This window comes from Pararge aegeria, chromosome 6, assembly GCF_905163445.1.
Source record: "Pararge aegeria chromosome 6, ilParAegt1.1, whole genome shotgun sequence".
NCBI classification, from domain to species: Eukaryota; Metazoa; Arthropoda; class Insecta; order Lepidoptera; family Nymphalidae; genus Pararge; species Pararge aegeria.
The window spans coordinates 18,237,440-18,256,890 of record NC_053185.1 but is presented as its reverse complement, the minus strand read 5'-3'; the positions used below and the strand labels follow the sequence as shown (position 1 = coordinate 18,256,890).

The 19,451-nt window shown below is 36.5% G+C and overlaps 1 protein-coding gene across 2 annotated transcripts in view; it reads left to right on the top strand.

Moving 5' to 3' along the window:
- Positions 1 to 444: 444 nt before the first annotated feature.
- Positions 445 to 19,451, top strand: part of LOC120624802 (superoxide dismutase [Cu-Zn] 2-like) — a 34,051-nt gene continuing 15,044 nt past the window's right edge. Inside the window, exon 1 of one of the 2 annotated variants that reach the window (XM_039891550.1) lies at positions 445 to 643. Coding sequence is in view for 1 of the 2 variants with exons in the window: in XM_039891548.1 (XP_039747482.1) it covers positions 18,249 to 18,402 (154 nt within the window). In the remaining variant the exon portion in view is untranslated. Of the gene's footprint in view, positions 644 to 18,233; positions 18,403 to 19,451 lie in introns of those variants that run through there. The other variant, XM_039891548.1, reaches the window with a different exon arrangement.

Genomic DNA, 19,451 nt, shown 5'->3' with positions numbered 1-19,451 from the left:
CATGGAATTCCGCAAAGTAACGTCTGCTTCTACTGATTAATTATGTTTATTTAACTTAATTATAGTCTAATAAAATGCCTTTATGTTTTTGTAAAATTTTTATTGTAACTCCACTAGTTTTTCGATCAAATATACCTTGAACAATAAAGAACAACAAAAAAAATTATCTACATCATTATACAAAAGCTAAGGTTCAAAACGCGTAACAACATAAATCTGAACGTACCCTAAGTTGACAGTACTGTACTTTTAGTACACCATTCGAGTATCGACACACAGTACCTAAACGTCAAAGTAAAATAGGCCTAACGTTACTTGATTTAGAGTGACAAATTACTGAGCCTGCTCATAGTTAGGTATAGATAACCTTTCGCGCCGTGCTGCTTTCTCGTAACTCTGTCGCGATGTTGAAGGCTTCTTACTTCTTATCAATGGCTTCATATATTTACAGTCAGTTTTGCGGTGCTGGCCTCTCGAGACCGATGCCTTGTTATTTTTGATTTTATTCTGAAACTGAACTGAAACGCATATATCGACTCTTAAGTTATTAATTGTGGTTCCTAAATAAGAGGTGAAGTGAAGTGAAAAGATACAGTATTGAATAGTGTGTTGTGGGAACTTTGTTAGTTTTCCGGAAAATTATGTAAGTTTGTTGCACTTCATTTTGTAGGATCAAATAATCAACACGTTTAAATTTTCTGTGTTCAAGAATTCTTCTTGTTTTTGATAGATACCTTGATCGATTTTTTTACACTTATCATTACACAGGTTTGAGCCAGTAGGTAGCCATAGATAATCATAGAGTTTTTGTATACTACTTGTTGCATTAATTTTTTTTTAAATACTTTTTTGGATTATTTCCAAAAAAAACTTGTTCAAAATTATCAGCCTTGCAACACTTCTTAATAGTTTGTAATTCATTTTTCTTTTCATTTTGATTTAAAGTTTGAGAAGTTATTGCGAGTGACTTACTGTGATACGTTAATGAGTTCTCTGTCTTCAGATCTTTTACTAATTTAAGATAGGATTCAAAAAGCGGTTCCTATTTCAAATGGAATAGAATATCATCGATTTTATTTTATTTTTTACGTAAGAGTAATGCCGTGTTTTTTATCAAATAAGCCAATGAAGTTTCCACGACATTTTCTTTCACGAAGATGTGGGATATCATACGCGTCGTACCAAGTATCATTTCATTTTTTTTAAGTCGTTTGTTAGAATCAACACCTAGGAATACAATTTTTTTATTGCAGAAGAAAATGGTAATTCTAGTCGAAAAACCGTGTCTTTTCTTAGCACGATAGGCTTGCGTTTGCACGCAATCATGTCTGATTGAAGGCACTGATGAGGTCAAGGTTGTTACGCACTTCCCTCGAAGACGCAAAATCACACTTACCTTGAAGGTACTGAAGTACGTAGACACAGATACCGGAACAAGGAAGGGCGTCCGCAACTATTTTCTTCTGCGATAAATACATACATTTTAAATGTGTAAAAACGCATCTAGTACAGCGAGGTTACTATACATTTGATGAATTCCTCAATGACAAGGTAGATTGGAAGCAGCCAGCCACGCTCTCATCTCCCGCAAGATAGAAAAATGATTGTAAATGTTGATGTTGGAAAAGAGCAACTACTGAGATTCTTGTCGGCTCTTCTCGGTAGAATCTGCTTTCCGAACCGGTGGTAGAGTCACTATAAACATACATACTTGACGTTTCATCGAAGTGCATATAAAGTATGCCTTCTTCATCTTCTTAGGGTGCCGTCTCCTTACGAAGTTTGGCAATCATTAGGACTATCTCTACTTTGGACACCGCTGCTCTAAATAATGATTCGGTGCTCTTTCCAAACCACTGTCGTAGATTTTTGAGCCACGATATTCTTCTCTGGCCAGGTTTTCTTCTGCCTGCCACTTTAAATAAATGACACAAAGTAGGCTTACTTGATATAAATGAATTTTGAATTTTATGAAGTTCATGTATTTCACGTTTTAAATGTAGGTCAAAAACCGATTAATCGCGAATCAAAGAACGCTGAAAGTTGCGTATCTTGCAAGGAATCGTTCAGATATTCGAATACAGCTGACACTTATTTCGTCTTTCTGAGGCTGTCGTACGTGGTGACTAAGAGAATATTATAATGGAGAGCGAGCAGTAGCCGCTACTACCTGTGCTTCTATTACTGTCTACTGCGTGGTGATTATGGGCCAACCCTCCCTTTGGCAGAGGACTTTAGGCTAGCAGTGGACTGTTATGGGCTATTGATGAATTTATCGATGTAGCTAAATATAGTTAACAGAATTAAGAAAATACAGAATTGTTGACAGAAACATTCAGCCATTGTTGTATGCATTGCATTGTGTCAGAAAACGGAGAAAACGCCCCGAGCACGTCGCCAATTCACACGCGCGGAATGTTGCTAGCTCACAAGTTTTCCCATTTTCCCTACTTAATGGTAAACGTGTAGAACATTAGAGGTAAAATAAATACTGTCAACTGCTAAATGAATGAAGTGAACAACCTCCTTTTCGAGAAATACTACCATAGTGAAGTGGTTTGTGATGCTCCGATATTAGTCGTGTATTCACGGTTTCTGTATGTTTCTAATTCTGTGACATAGAAGTTATGAATCTACAGAAACATGTACGTTTGCTTTATGAATGCGCGAGTACAGAGCCGTGTTCGTACAAGAGTACATGCTTGCTTGAAGAACCTTCCCTTCCTTTAACAGGGCTCCCTTATAGTACTGCTACATCAGCGTCTAATTGATATTAAGTCGGTCATCATATCAACCCATTACCGTCCTAATTCAGGGCACGGATCTCCTCCCACAAGAAAAAGGGGTTTGGCCGTAGTCCACCACGCTGGCCCAGTGCGGACTGGTGGACTCCACACACCTTACTGTGTGTAACGCAATACTGCCAAAAATAAGTACAAGCTGCGGCCGACAGAGGAAAATCTTACAAAGTATAAACAACTCCGCAATCGTTGCAGTAGAATATGTCGGGATGCTCAACGAAATTTTATTCACAACTCCGTTCATAATTTAAATACTTCAAAGGCCTGGAGGTTTTTGAATTCGTTGGGTATAGGTCGACAGCAAAAGCTGGCCCATAGTATCCCAGACCTTAATACACTTAATCAGCACTTTACTAAAACTTCTACCCTGGATAGTCAAATGAAGCTTACTACGCTTAATCGTTTACTTTCCTTGCCTATACCTGAATTCCCAGCATTTCAATTCTGCGAGGTGACATTTGATGAAATTAGGAAACATGGTTTAGCCATCAAGTCTGATGCAGTTGGCAGTGATGGAATTGGTCGAAGAATGATTCTTTTACTTCTTGATAACATAGGTCCTATTCTTTCACACTTGTTAAATTTCTCACTATCTTCGTGTACTTTTCCTTCTGGGTGGAAGAAGGCGTATGTTATTCCTATTCCTAAAACAGCTAATCCTTTAACTCCGTCTCATTTTCGACCAATTTCTATTCTTCCTTTTCTCTCTAAAGTTTTGGAACGTATTGTTAGTAAACAACTTTCTCTTTTTCTTACTAGAAATAATTCTCTCTCCCCGTTCCAATCTGGCTTTAGACAAGGGCACAGTACGGTCACAGCGCTGACAAAAGTCTGCGATGACGTACGCAAAGGCTTAGATAATAAATTGGTCACCATTCTTGTTCTTCTGAACTTTAGTAACGCCTTTAATAATGTTGATTTTGACTTGCTTCTTGCGCTGCTAAGGTCGTTAAACATTTCAACTAAAGTAATTGACTGGTTTCGATCCTACCTGTTCGGGCGTCTACAATGCGTCAGATTTGATGGCAAATGTTCCTCGTTTTCTCCCCTCACTGCTGGTGTTCCTCAGGGCGGGGTTCTGTCACCTCTTCTCTTCTCAGTTTTCATCAACTCTATCTCTTCTGTTATTTCCTCATCTTTTCATTTCTATGCTGACGATCTACAGATTTACGCTTCCGAAACTGTTGATGGAATTTCCTCTGTTATCTCCAAGCTTAATTCAGACTTAAACAATATCTGTAGTTGGTGCAAATCCTTTGGGCTTGCGGTAAATCCTGCTAAGTCACAGGTAATCGTCATTGGTAATCCAAGGCTACTGACACGACTCAATGATCTACCAGCAGTTTATTTTGACGGTGTAGCTTTGCCTTACTGCAATACGGTTAAAAACCTTGGGCTTATTATGGATAGCTCCTTTTCATGGGCACCACAGGTTTCAGAGGTGGGGCGGAAAATTTTTGCTACTGTCGGTTATCTAAGGCGTTGGAAGAATCTTTTGCCGATTAAGACGAAGATTGTGTTAGCCAATACCCTCTTACGTCCTATAATTGATTATGGTGATGTGTGTTATCCGGACTTGTCAAAGGAACTCCTAAATAAGCTGGAAAGGTTGCAAAACATATGCATAAGATTTATATATGGCCTGCGTAAGTTCGACCACATATCCCAGTTTCGGACGGAACTTGGGTGGTTGCCAATCAGTCAGCGGAGAGACTTGCATGCTTTGTCCCTTTTATATCGTATCCTTTTCTTTCCTCAAACACCACCTTATTTGAAGGAACGATTTATTTTTTACGGAGCGGACTGCCAGGACTTGCTTCGATCTTGCACCGACGGCAAACTCCAGGTTCCATTCAGTCGCACGAAATACTATAGTAACTCTTTTACGGTTAATTGTGTCAGACTCTGGAATTCCCTCCCTGCTGACATACGTAAGGCTCAATCCCTAAATGTTTTCAAGAAGCGTTTGGAAAACCATTTTTTATCTAGTATGTAGTATATTGCTTAAATATGTATATACTTATATATATTATGTATAATATGTATGTAGTATTAGAATTTATGAGTAAGTAGTTTATTAAAATTATTTTATATATATATAAATATATATATAAATATATATATATATATATATATATTTTTTTTTATACTTAAATTGCTGCACCAACCCGTTCCTTCGTTTTTTTTTCCTAACGTCAAAGGTTGTCTGGAAGAGATCGCTTTAGTGATAAGACCGCCTTTGCACGCTCTATTTTATTTTTATTATTTTAAGTTTCTTCTATTTGTGTTTAATTTATATAAAATGTGTGTGTGCAATAAAGACTTAAAACTTAAACTTAAACCTTTGAGAACATAATGGAAAACTCTCAGGCGTGCAGGTTTCCTTACAACGTTTGCCGACGTTAAAGCAAGTGATATTTAATTGGTTAAAACGTAAATAACTTAGAAGTTAAGAGAGAAAAGTTAGAGGTGAGTGCCTGGATTCGAACTCGGTGCTCCGAATGCCAAGTCAAAGTCCTACCCACTGGGCTATCGCCGCTTTTATGGAGTACACACGTTCATAATATCAAGGTAACTATGAAGGTACGTGCTGTGATTATTACAAAGATTTCTAATACGTGACTAGTAACAGTAAAGAAAAAAAAATCTGTGCTGTAGGACTACTTCCAGCTGCTCTCTCACAAGACTGATGAAAAAGCTTTTAATTTAAGTAACTTTTTAGGTTTAAAGATATTTTTTATTCTCAAAAGAAACAGTTTCACTTAATGAGAATGTAAAAATTAACATAAAGAAGTGGTAATATATTATCTAGTTAGTGTTTATTTATTTATTTATTTATTTATTTAAGGGACAATCAACAGGTTACAACAACAACTCTTAAAAACTAAACAAAAAATGAAATAACATATAAATGTAATATTGTAGACCCACTTAAAGACTGCCACAACTTGCAAATAAAAACTATATTGTTAGTTAGAAGGAGAAAAAACGATTAAGAGAGACATAAGCTAGCTAAACTAACACAAAAAAGAGTAAAGGAAAAAAATAATAATAATAATAACTAAGTTTAAACAGTACCACCGTATTGCGATAGGAAGTGATCCTTTAGTTTTTTTTTAAATATAGGAAGACTATCCCCTATTATGTCTATGTCAAGCACTTTATTAATGCTGTTATACAAAGTTAACAACCTATTAATAAATAACAAACCAAACACAAAAATACAAAAGGTGGCGCATTTATAAAAAATTTAAACGATGCTCTTTTAGCTTATTTTTAAATGATTTAAAAGATTTCTCGCAAAAAATCTCTTTGGGTTGACTATTGTATAGTAGTGCTCCCTCAACCTGTATAGTTTTACTGCCCTACTTAGTTCCAGTCTTGGGTAATCCTAATTTATGCCTATTTCGTGTATTTAGATGTGATTTTGGCTTTTTGGCCTTACTAATGGAGTATTTATATTTGACGGCCGAGTGGCGCAGTGGGCAGCGACCGATCGGGGGTTCGATTCCCACAACTGGCAATTATTTGTGTGATGAACATGAATGTTTTTCAGTGTCTGGGTGTTTATCTGTATATTATAAGTAATTATGTGTATTGTATTCATTAAATAATATTCATCAGCTATCTTAGTACCCATAACACAAGCTACGCTTACTTTGGGGCTAAATGGCAATGTGTGTATTGTCGTAGTATATTTATATTTATATTTTGGGAATTCATTTGATCTTTGTATATCTTGCTAATAACATATAATCATATTTTTTTTTCAAACCAACTAAAAGGCAAGAAATAAACATTTGCTACAACATTTATAAGTCGGTGCCAAGTAAAATGTAATGCCTATTATATAGTAGGAAGTATCTAGTAAATTTCTACATTGCCTTGAAAAAATAAAACATGAAGTCGAATTGAGAACCTCCTAAATTTTTTTAAGTCGTTCGAAAATAGCCTCTCGCCTTTACAGTTGCAATAACAGCATGCGAATTATTTATTTATTATCTTAAGAGGAAATATTTATTTACTTCATAAAAAACAGAAAATATATATAACTGGGATTGATTGTTTGTAATACATTGTGTTTAATTTCTACTAAATATATTATTACGAAGCGGTGATAGCGCATTGGGCAGGAGCTCGTCTTCCCTTTCACGGGCCGAGTTCGAATCCGAGCACGCACCTCTTACTTTTCTAACTTATGTGTGAGTAATTAAACTATCACTTGCTTCAACGGTGAAGGAAAACATCGTGAGGAAACCTGCATGCCTGAGAGTTCTACATAATGTTCTCAAAGGTGTGTGGAGTCCACCAATCCGCACTGGGCCAGCGTGGTGTTATTAGCTTAAGCTCCTTCTCATTGCGGAAGGAGACCCGTGCTCTGTGTGTCGGTAATGGTTTGATGTGATGATGATTATGAAATATATTATGCACCCATAAAATCAGTAAGGAAGTTCACTCTCAAGGTTATTGGCGTGAGCCAGCAAATTAGAATAGAATAGAATAGAATAGAAAAACTTTATTGCAACACAACACAATAGGAAAAATACAAGGAAAACACTAAAAAAAAAAATAAACTTACATGAACATACAAGAAAAACACAAAAAATTGATATATACTATAATAGATATTTATGCTATTATATATACTTAATAGATATTTATGCTATTATAAACTTACATAATACATAGATAAGTAATAATTTTTTAAGCGCTGTTTAATCAGGTGAATGGTTTTGGAATGACGTATTTCCCAGGGGAGTGAGTTCCACGGTGTTACAGCTTTAACAGTGAATGACTCGTTATAGCGCTGAGAGCGAGATAAGGGAATCACAAGCTTGTCATTCACCGACCTGAGACTGACAAGATGCTGAGAGAAGGAAAAACGCTGTTTAAGGTAAAGCGGAGAGATGGGACTATAGAGAAGAGAATAAAGTAAAGTACGAATAATATTAGCTTAATTAAGCTTTATTTTTTTCATATAAAACGGTATTTTAGCGCCAGTGTTTTTAAGTAAGCATTGCTTGCTTAGGTCGGCTGGAAACCAGTTGGTTGTTTTGAGCGACGGTATTGAACTTTGAAAGTAATTAGATCAAGGCATACCAGTCAATTGATACATATTCTTTCAAAACATTACAATTTACTAATATAATTGATCGCTATCATTTTAGTACGTGTAAGTGTATCTTTATGGTGAAGCAAATGCAGTCATTAAATATCTTAATATAATTCCAATTAGAAAACACATAATAAACAAAAACATCGAACATCTTTCAATTTATATATTAAAGTTTATTTATTGAAATATATATTGATATTTATATATGTATATAAATATATAAATATCTATAAATATTTCAGTATATAAACTTAAATACATATTACTATTTTAACATACACACAGACACACTTATATATCATAGATATTTTACAACATACTAAACGGGAAATAGTCTTTTAACTGCGATTTAAGGATTATTTATATATATAAATATATATGTGGTTTATGTAGTATTAGTATGTATAGTATATGTAATGAATATAATTTCCAAATTTGCCTATTGCACTATCTCGTTTCATGTAACATGTTTCTTCAACCAATGGTTGTCTCGGGGGAGATCGTTTCAAGCGATAAGGCCGCCTTTGCGCATATATTTTGTATTATCGTTTGTTCTGTTAACCCAGTATACACGATATAATCAAATAATCATATAATAATCTGTGGTCTAGATTCGAACTTCAAGCAGCACTTCTGCTGGATTTAATTCCAAGAATTGTCTTTGGAACAGTTGAAACGTCAAGCACTAAATGGTTATACTCGTAGCAAAGATATATATATTACGACAATACACACATCGCCATGTAGCCCCAGAATAAGCGTCGCTTGTGTTATGGGCACTAAGATGACTAATGAATATTTTATGAATAATGTACATAGATACTTATTTTATGAATAATATACATATTAACATTCACAGGAAAACATTCATGCTCATCACACAAACACTTTCCAGTAGTGGGAATGGAACCCGCGGCCTTTGACTCAGGAAGCAGGGTCGCTGCGAACTGCGCGAGTTGGCCGCCAATTGGTATTTTGGTTGGTGCTTTACGCATTTTGTGGTAAAGCTCGTCCGGGGAAGTAATGTCGCTTTGGTTTGCATTCTTATTTCTGTGTGCAGTAGAGCTGTGGTCTGAAGGGCCTGGCTGCTGGTGAAATTATAGGCGATGGTTTCCTACTACGACGTCACCTACTGACTTTTCTAAGTTATGTGCGTTTTAAGCAATAAAAGTATCACTTGCCTCAAGGAAGCCGTCGTGAGGAAACCTGCATACCTGAGAGTTCTCCATAATGTGCTCAAATGTGTGTAAAGTCCACCAATCCGCACTGGGCCAGCGTGGTGGACTACGGCCTAGCCCTTTCTCATTGTGGGAGGAGACCCGTGTACTGCGGTGGGCCGGTAATGGTTTGATGTGATGATCAGGTCAGGAACTATTTATCTGGTATGTGCGGTCTGCATTTTTCCGATGAAAAGTTCTCCGTGAATAAGTTGGGAAAAAACTGTCATAATCATTGTAAGATTGTAAAGAATAGGCTCGACCGTAATAATAGGAGAAACTTCCTCTGACGGGTGTTCGTGCTCGCAGACCGGGGTTGTATATAATATGCTCCTGATTTGTGAAATTGCGCTAGTGCGATGCAGAATGTTTGTGCCGCCATCTAGTTAGAAAATGTGGAGACCGTCACAAAGATAGAATTACAATTTTGGAGTGTGAAAGAAAAAGATCATCACTTCAGAATGGCTGATTGGACAATATTTTTTGATAATACGTTATCAGAAATTGTTCAATATAATATGAGTCCAATATAACCTGTTTAATATAATATGAGTTCTTACCTGGAGTCGGGACCGACTATAAGGTCACTTGTAGTAGAATTTCCGACATAGAATGTCATGAATTCAATTATTTCTCCCATATTTATTCAACTGAGTTGAACAATAAAGTTAGATCACCAAAGCATTTTCCTTTGATTTTCTGTTACTCCAATCTCGATTGGAATAGGTACTTAGTTATTGTTTTTCCTTCCTAGAAGTATGTACAATACCTGAAATGCAAAATTAAATATAATCTGAATAAATCTCCAGTATGTAGTTTTTTATATTTAATAACTAATTCGGTTACTATTGTTTGAGTTTTCCTGTATGTATATATTTATTGCATGACATTTTATATTGACGGCCGATTGGCGCAGTAGGCAGCGACCCTGCTTTCTGAGCCAAGGCCGTGGGGTTCTATTCCCACAACTGGAAATGGTTTGTGTGATGAACATGAATGTTTTTCAGTGGTTGTTTATCTGTATATAATAAGTAATTCTGTGTATTATATTCATAGGAATATTCATCAGCTATCTTAGTACCCATAACACAAGCTACGCTTACTTTGGGGCTAGATGGCGGTGTGTGTAATGTCGAAGTATATTTATTTTATTTATTAATTGCTTCAGATGTATTTGTTTGTATGTTTCTAACCGACTCCCTTGGGCTTGTTTTTGACCCTCTTCCGGTCTAATTTCGTTCAAACTTTGTAGATGTACGAGAACACAACACTAATTTGATAAGATTATTCCATTTCTCAATATAAAAATCCATTTCTCAATATAAGATTTTAGTTAATTGATATTCATCTATAGTCGATAAGGTAAGAATGATGTTAATTTTGATTTCCAAGCATTATACTTAGCTGATTTCTCTTATATTAATAAATTTGATGGAAAATGGGTTACCGATTAATTTTACTCTTATAAAAATAATTTAAGAAAAACTAAAAATCAAGATTTTATAAATAAACTAAAAGGTAGAAATTATTTTGGTTTTGAATACGAAGCGTGTTTTTTTATTTATTTTATTTATTTTTATTTTATTTAAACACTTTATTTGTAAACCACAAATAGTAAAAAAAAAACAATGGACACAACAAAAATAAACTTAAAAAGTAGGATACAAAGGGCGGCCTTATCGCTTAGTAGCGATCTCTTCCAGGCAACCTTAGGATTAGGAAAACCAAGGGAAACCGATTGGTGGGGTGTATTATTATTATATACATACTTACGAACAATTACACACTAATACTTATCAAGATTACACACATAAAATACTAATAATAATAAATATAAAAAATAATTAACTAATATATACTAAAACATACTTAATTATGAGTAAGAGTTAATCACTGTCGTCTTTATTGTTCAAGATAATGGGCTTTAACAGCATTTTTGAATATGTCTAGTGACCTTGACTGTCGTATGCTTATTGGGAGTGCATTCCACAGTTCAGTAGCTTGAACAATGAATGAATGCTTATAAAACTTAGTTTTATGAAACGGCATGCTCAAAGTCAGCGTACGACAAAAACGTATATCTGTCTGCACTCAAAGAAAATTAAATTTCTCCTTTAGGTTTGAGTTTTTAGTTTTTTTTTAACTATTAATTTTTAGATTACATTAGCTTACCACAAGGTTAGTCAGGGGGTTACTTTTAAAAAAAAGGTCGGCTTTATAGAAGTGAAAACTTCAATGCTAATCGCGAGTGACCACGCTTCAGCGATACACGTTAGTAACTATTGTTTGTTTATTGACTAGGTTAATAAGCGTGACTTAAAAGTGATTTTATATTAAAATAATATTAAATAGGCACATATTATAAAGAAGTGGCGATAGCCTAGTGGGTAAGGATTGAGCTTTGATTCCCGGAGACCGAGTTCGAGCCATGGCACGCACCACTAACTTTCCGGAGTTATTTGAGTTTTTAATTTTAGCAATTTACTTACTTTAAACGTCATATAATAACGTAGGCGTACATATTCACATAACTGTAGCGGTCTCCAAATTACATAACTACATGGCGCTACAAGCGAAGTGTTCATGAAGAAGGAACTTCCAAAAATGCTGGAACTATGGTGATACGCTCGACCGTAACAATAGGATGATCTTCCTCCGAGCGGGTGATCGTGCTCGGGGACCGAGGTCCGAACATCCCTTTTTGGAAGTTGTATATATAGGCCTTCTTCGTGAACACTTCGCTAGCGCGATGCAGGATTTTTGTAGCGCCATGTAGTTATGTAATGTGGAGACCGCTACAGTATTCCCTCCGAGACTGGAAGTCGTACCATTGAAGCAGTGTTGCTTGAGATGTACAGGCACTGCGAGAATCGACCGTCGCTGTTGACGTGCTGAGTGGTCGTGTAGCGACACGGATGCCTTGCAGGTTCGACATTCGTCAATGTGCTTGCTGTAGTATGCCTCTGTCACTAATCGTGTGCGTAAGTTGCGTGCGTTGAGTGCGTTTGCGTGCGTTGAGAGCGTTGCGTGCGTTGAGAGCGTTGCGTTCGTTGAGAGCGTTGCGTGCGTTGAGAGCGTTGCGTTCGTTGAGAGCGTTGCGTGCGTTGCGGTGCTGCGATGATCTCGTCGGGTGTGCGTCAGGCATGAATTGCGGTGCTGCGATGATCACTTTGGGTGTGCGGCATGCATGATTTGCGGTGCTGCGATGATCACGTCGGGTCACCACTGTACGGGAGCTATGGTGATACGCTCGACCGTAACAATAGGATGATCTTCCTCCGAGCGGGTGATCGTGCTCGGGGACCGAGGTCCGAACATTCATTTTTGGAAGTTGTATGTATAGGCCTTCTTCGTAATAACTTCGCTAGCGCAATGCAGGATTTTTGTAGCGCCATGTAGTTGTGTAATGTGGAGACCGCTACATATCCACTAACATTATTTATTTATTTATTTTGGAAGCCAATTTTATATACAATGCCTTAAATTTATTATAAACATAATGGTAATATTATGAATTATACATTGTTTACCCCACTTACAGGCTAACTCTGCATGCATCATGAAATATAGACGTTCTTCAATATGAAGAACATAAAACTAAGGAGATAATTTAAAAAAAATGCAAAAGATAGTAAAAACTATTAATAAAAATAAAAATAAATTACGTAACAAACAGTTTTTTAATTTTGCGCTTAAACCTCAGAGTGGAATTGTGACAAACATAATAAGTTAACCTGATATGCCTGAGTGTTCTCCATGATATTCTCTGGTGGGTGTAAAGTCTATCAATTTGCATTTGGCCAGCGTGGCGGACTACGGTCTAAGGCCTACCTCATTGTGAGAGGACCCCGGGCCCTGTAGAGGGGCCGATAATAATGACGCTGATGCTCTCCAACCCGCCACCACTAACCAATCGCTCCGGGCACCAGGGTTGATACCTTTTGATTATTTTAACTATAAGGTCAGAAGATACAGATTTACTGTAAAATTAACGTTAACCATTTTAGAAAAGAAAGCCTTACCTTATATCTTTAAACGAGCAATTCTTGTATGTATATAATTGGAATCTTGGAATCGGCTTCAACGATTTTCATGGAATTAAGTATACAGGGGGTTTCGGGGTGATAAATCGATCTAGCTAGGATTCATTTATTTTGGAATCTCGGTTCTCTTTGCTCTATATAATGCAAAAAAATATGCTTTCTGAGAGATTCTGTTGCGTGCGGTAAACGTTACGTCAAATACTTTTTTAAGTCGGCTCATTCGCGGACTGTCTACTGTGTCTTTTTATCTACTCTTTGTGGTGTGCAATATAAGTTTTTATATTCATTCATCATAAAATGTATAGTGTACTTTGAGTAGGAGCGCGAGACAAAGCCTTAACTGGCATTTTGGTTAAACAAAAGCTAAACTATAGACTGCCTCGTTGGTCTAGTTGTTAGCGAGTTTGACTACAGTCCATTTTTTTCAATCTTGCATTATAATGAGAACAATCTTTTCATTTCTTATAAGTGTGGAATATGTATTGAAATATAAAAAAATACATAATTTAAGAGATTTTCTTTATGTAAGTGTTTTCTTAATTATTTTCCTTATCATTTGAAGATTTAAGGTAAAAAGAAATAAACAGATTGTTAACATTTTGAGTATCGGCTTGATGACTTGGATTCAGTGGATCGCCGTACTAGAAGGTGACCTAGCCAATAAAAAACTTCAGAGTTTGGAACATCGTCGCAAGGTTGCCTGCCTTTCGGTATTCTATAAGATATATTTCGGAGAGTGTGCTCAAGAACTGTTTGATCTGTTTGCCCCCTCGCCTTTTAACCATCGAACCGCGAGGCACCGTAAGGATCTTTATCCCTACGTTAATAATAAATTAATACTTATAATATACAGATAAACACCCAGACACTGATAAACAATCATGTTCATCACACAAATATTTTCCAGTTGTGGGAATCGAACCCACGGCCTTGGACTCAGAAAGCAGTGTCGCTGGCCACTGTGCCAATCGGCCGCCTAAATATGTCGTGATAGTGTGTAATATGTTTTTTATTGATTTAATTAAAGTATGTTTTATGCATGATTGAAAAAAAATAGCATTCTTCATTCTATATAGCCTATAAGTGAGGGATATTTCATACTCCTCCGACCGCTCACTATTCGTAAAAAGCGGTATAAAGTTTTTGCTTAACGCATTCATTAATATACAACGTGTAACGGATTAACCAAATACTGTTAGGTTGCATAAGTATATTTCATAAGGAATCACTCTACAAAAATATTAAATCAAAAGAAGCGAATTTATTTTTCCATACAAACTAATTAAAAAGCATTCTAAGTGTTTACTTTGACGGCCGACTGACGCAGTGGGCAGCGACCCTGCTTTCTGAGTTCTAGGCCGTGGGTTCGATTCCCACAACTGAAAAAATGTTGTGTGATAAACATGATTGTTTTTCAGTGTCTGGGTGTTTATCGCTATATTATAATAGTCGTAGTATATTTATTTCTTTTATTTATTTACTTATGACAACCCTATTGTAGATAAAAGACCAACGCGTGCATAGTACCTACGCTACGCTACGTGTACCTTATAAAGTGACAGGAGTCACTTGATTTTTATTTTGCATGTGCTGTTAGGGTTGTATCTGATTTATTTCAGTAAAAATTATCGCTACGGTTTACTCAAAAACAATTAGCGTTTCGGTTACACAGAGAAGTCTCAGAGACAGTAAATAATAATAATAATAATAATCTTTATTGAAAGGTATAAACCCAGTTATAAGAATATAAAAAGATAAATTAAATAACAAAATAATAATAATAAGTAACAGTATTGCAATATAAAAATATTGCAAACTCACGTCCGTCATAATAATAATCATTAATTACATAGTTCGTCATAGTTTATGGGTTTTCTTATACCTAACCTTTACAAAATCACTACAGTTTATTTTCTATTTATTTTCTAAATAATGTACCTTTAAAGCCTCTGTAGTATTATTTCTGTTTTCATTTACACGTTGTATACGAGATAGATAGATAGTAAGTGATGGTACTGAACCCCATGGATTTAGTGCAAAAAAACCTTATAAAACACGTTGAAAACCCTGTGCATAAGAGGCCAATAAACCTTGTTATAAATAACAAGGCAACAACGGGCAAGTTAGCTTTACAATTTGCATGCCCCTTCCAATTCAAATAGAGTGGTCAATAGATTTTAAAATTGGCCCGAGACGGAAAAGACCCGGGTCTCAAGGCATCATCAAAACCAGGTTTATATATGTCACCTAGTATATACACCTACCACAGATCTATACTAATATTATAAAGCTGAAGAATAGGTTTGGTGGAACGCGACAAACTCAGGAACTTATGGTTAGAGTTGTAAAAAATATTTTTGTGTAGGGTAGTCGACATATAGAGGAAGGCTATCGGCTGTATAAGCATCGTCATCATCATCTCGACCCAGCAGTCCGACACCCCAACCCCCTAGTGGTCGAGGCGTCCACATATACCCCCGTCCCCGACGTCGAGCCAAAGCGGCGACGTCCGAAGCATGTCCTTAACGACCCTGACGATAAAATAACTACCGACAACGTGTCCCAACAACACACACACACGCAACAAACACAGCGTCTTCGCCGGCGAAGACGAGGGCCCTGATTTCGGACGTCATCCGGACGTGGATCCTTACCACGGTCACGGGGGCGTTCGGACTAAACAAGTCCACCAACAGTTAGATTAACGTCGAATCGAGCCGAGGTCCGAGTCCTCGCAGCAGGCACCCTCGGGTCGACGTCTCCCACTCTCCCCCCCGATGTCGTCGAGCCCTGGGGCTCTTCTCATGGCGAGCTTTCGCGCTCGCCCAACTCCCCCGGTTACGCCGTAGCAACCCCTCAGGTGGTTATCGGCAAGTGTCCTTCCGAAAAAGCAAAAAAAATCATCTCGACCCATTACCGGCCCAGTTCTGGGCACGGGTATCCTCCGACAATGAGAAAGGGTTAACCCTTTCTCATTGTCGGAGGATACCCGTGGACCGTAGTCCGTAGTCCGTGGACCGTAGTCCACTACGCTGGCCCAGTGCGTATTTGTGGACTCCACGTACCTTTGAGAACATTATGTAGAACTCTTAGGCATGAAAGTTTCCTCACGATGTTTTCCTTAACCATCAAAGCAAGTGATATTTTTAATTAATTAAAACGCAGATAATTTAGAAAAGTTAGGGGTGCTGGGATTCGAACTCTGCCCCCCAAAAGTGAAGTTGAGCTCTTACCCAGTATTTGTGTATTTGGCTATATGATATTACGATACAGCCAAAAGGAGCGGAGCGTCAATGAAAATGTTGTTAAAAAGTACGCCAAAATAATGTTTGCAGGAATTTCTCATCTTTAGAGGTTCTAAAAAAAGATCACGACAGCATATGACAATCTTTTATGGTTGGGATATACGCGGTCGAATTCGCGGGGACTGCTACTGAGTGACAGTTTATAGTCAGCAGATTTTTGTGTCACTGCTTTGTCGTCATTTTAGTCGACTTTAATGGCTTAGTGGAGCAAAGAAATGCGTATGGTTACTAATATGATCAATGTTAAAGCATTTGTTTGTTTGTCCTTCCTTCACGCTCTAACTAATCAACCAATCAACTTGATTTTTGTCACAAAAAACAGACACCCTGAAGTTAGCTATAAGGTTTGACAGTGTACACTTTCAATTGTCGAAGTCTGCGGGCTCATTCCGGTGATTTAATTGAATCAATTTTAGAAAAATCCCAAATTTTAATGTTGAGTGAAACTTGGTTGTCCTACTCGTATAAGTATTCCAAATTTAACAATGTTTATTACATCCCTTTCTTTAATTATGTAGAAATATTAATAATAAAACTATCAATGTTATAAATACCTTTTTTCTGTAGTTAGTATCTTTTTTTCCACAAACGTAGATAAAGCCAAAGATAAAATTTTCAAGAAGAAAGACCTTGTTACTCCAATGAAGTATAACTTCTAAAGCGTGTACATAAGTACACACATTTTTTTTTTATACCAAGACGACAAACAGTGCCCACTGAATTTGTATGAAACCCTATTGAAGCGGACGAAGAACGCAATCAACAGCTAGTTAAAAAATAAACGTGTTATGACATATGATTCAAAACAACGCAGTAGGCCTACAAAACATACTTGCTATATACCTACCTGAATAGGTAGAGAAAATAATTACATTACATTGTGCAATAATCTACTTACACTTGCTTACAAACCAGTTCGGATGCACTCTTGATTTTGTTTGGATCTTTCGAATGTTGTTATTTATTATTTATAATATACCTATTTACATAAGCGATTTAACTATATCGCATTATGTTTTCGTTTGCACTAGTGATGTGAATCGAGGAATTTTCCATTATCGATTATGTTTTGCGGATGATTGCGGAAGAAGACCTAACAAACCTCTTTGTTGGAGATATTGTTACGTACACAAAAGTGACTGGTCGGTTTTAGAGGGAGGATGCCGCCTTGGCACCAGTAAAACCTGTGTCTCAATTAAAGGAAATACGGTGGAATGATCCTCACATAGGGTCTGGCGATGGCAGGCTTCAGCTCAATAAATACAACTTTTTTTTTCGGATACTTCATAGACTAAAAACATTTTCATCCCCTCTCCCAAAGGAACTAAGTTAAATTTCGGGATAAAAAGGGTCCTATGTAGTAAGATCTCAGACGTGCAGTGTCATTTGAATTCATTCAGTAGTTCCAGCGTAATGCGCGGCCCAGATACAGACGGACAGACAAACAAACAAAATGAAATAAATATTGTTTCGGCTTCAGTGTCGATTATAGAGTGCCCTCCAAAAGAAATCGAAAATAAGTGTACATTAAATTCGACCTGTTGCAGTTTTTAATTTAAATAACTTGTAATCGGAAGACGGGTAACCTCAAGTTACTAAACAAATTAGCAATTGTTTAAAAAAAAATGAAGAAGTAACAGGATCTATTCTCTTGCGGACATCCGCACATAATCATAACACTATCGCCTTTCGTACATCCCTATTGCATGAGGTTTTTGCCACTTACTTGAGTAGGTCTGTTAAACCGGTCCATAAACCATAATGCTATGACCCGCACAGCTAGCCCCCCGGTCTTTAATCTCATTCTGCATCTGTTTGTGCGGTGGAGGAAAATAGATCACGCTATAGTGGCCAGTTACATGCAATATATGAGTACGACTTTAGATTTCATTGAGACACTTAAGATCTGGCCCAGCGAAGGTAAGTCGTGTTCTTGTACTCAGATAAATATAATATTTTATCATCTAGATTATATTGATAACCTTTGTCGATCATCCGAAATATTATCTTATATATCGTGCACACGTCAGTGGTTATCTGTAAGCACCTATGTTAAGAATTATATCATCATCTTGCCAGTACTATTTTTTGCGATTTAAGCTTAGTTTGACCGATAACATTGATGTATTTTTTTTAAATATCTAGTATCACGAAACTAGTTAAGTGTATATTTTAATATAGTGAATAAAATTTAACCTTTCTCAACTTTCAAATGTAGGTACTTTGTGGAAAAATAGCTTAAATATTATAAAAGTAAATAAATAGTCTTGATATCTCTCAGTTAATCATCACATACTCGTAGGTTACAGTTTCAAGACAGAGATTAGTGTTTAAACAAACAAACCTTTCACCTTAAAGATATTATTGGTACTTAAAGGTTACCTTTAATATGTTATTCGCATAGGTAAAGATAAACAGGGGTCTGGAGATTATTATGTTGAGTTTATTTATCACCTATTTATTATTTAGATTGTATCTTTCCATTTATCATTTCGTAAGTTTGCTCGGTATGTTATTAACGTGAATACAATCTCCATATTTCACCAGTCTGTACTAATTATATTTATCCATAATTATTTATTCGTGTAGCCTCTACGGCTTATGAAGTGATTTTTATCTTTACTATTTATTGTTTTACTTATATTAAATCGACGGCTGTGTTGGGTAGGAGTTAGTTGGCTAAAGATCACGAAGTCCTTAGCTCCTGACCAAATCCTTTTTTATTCCTTCGCAGTTCAGAATAAAAAAAAAGTTTTGGTTAGCTCTATATCTCTTTCTACTTCGAGAGATAGGGTGTGTGTCCAGCATTGGAACTCTAATTTGCTAAGGAAAAGATGAGATCATGAAACAGTAATTACTATCGCTAAGAAATGTATTTTCGAATCCTTCACGGAATTGACAAAGTAACTATTCGTTGTGTCGGGAGCGTATTTTGGACTCACTGGCCAACAGAAACCAGAGTACCCACT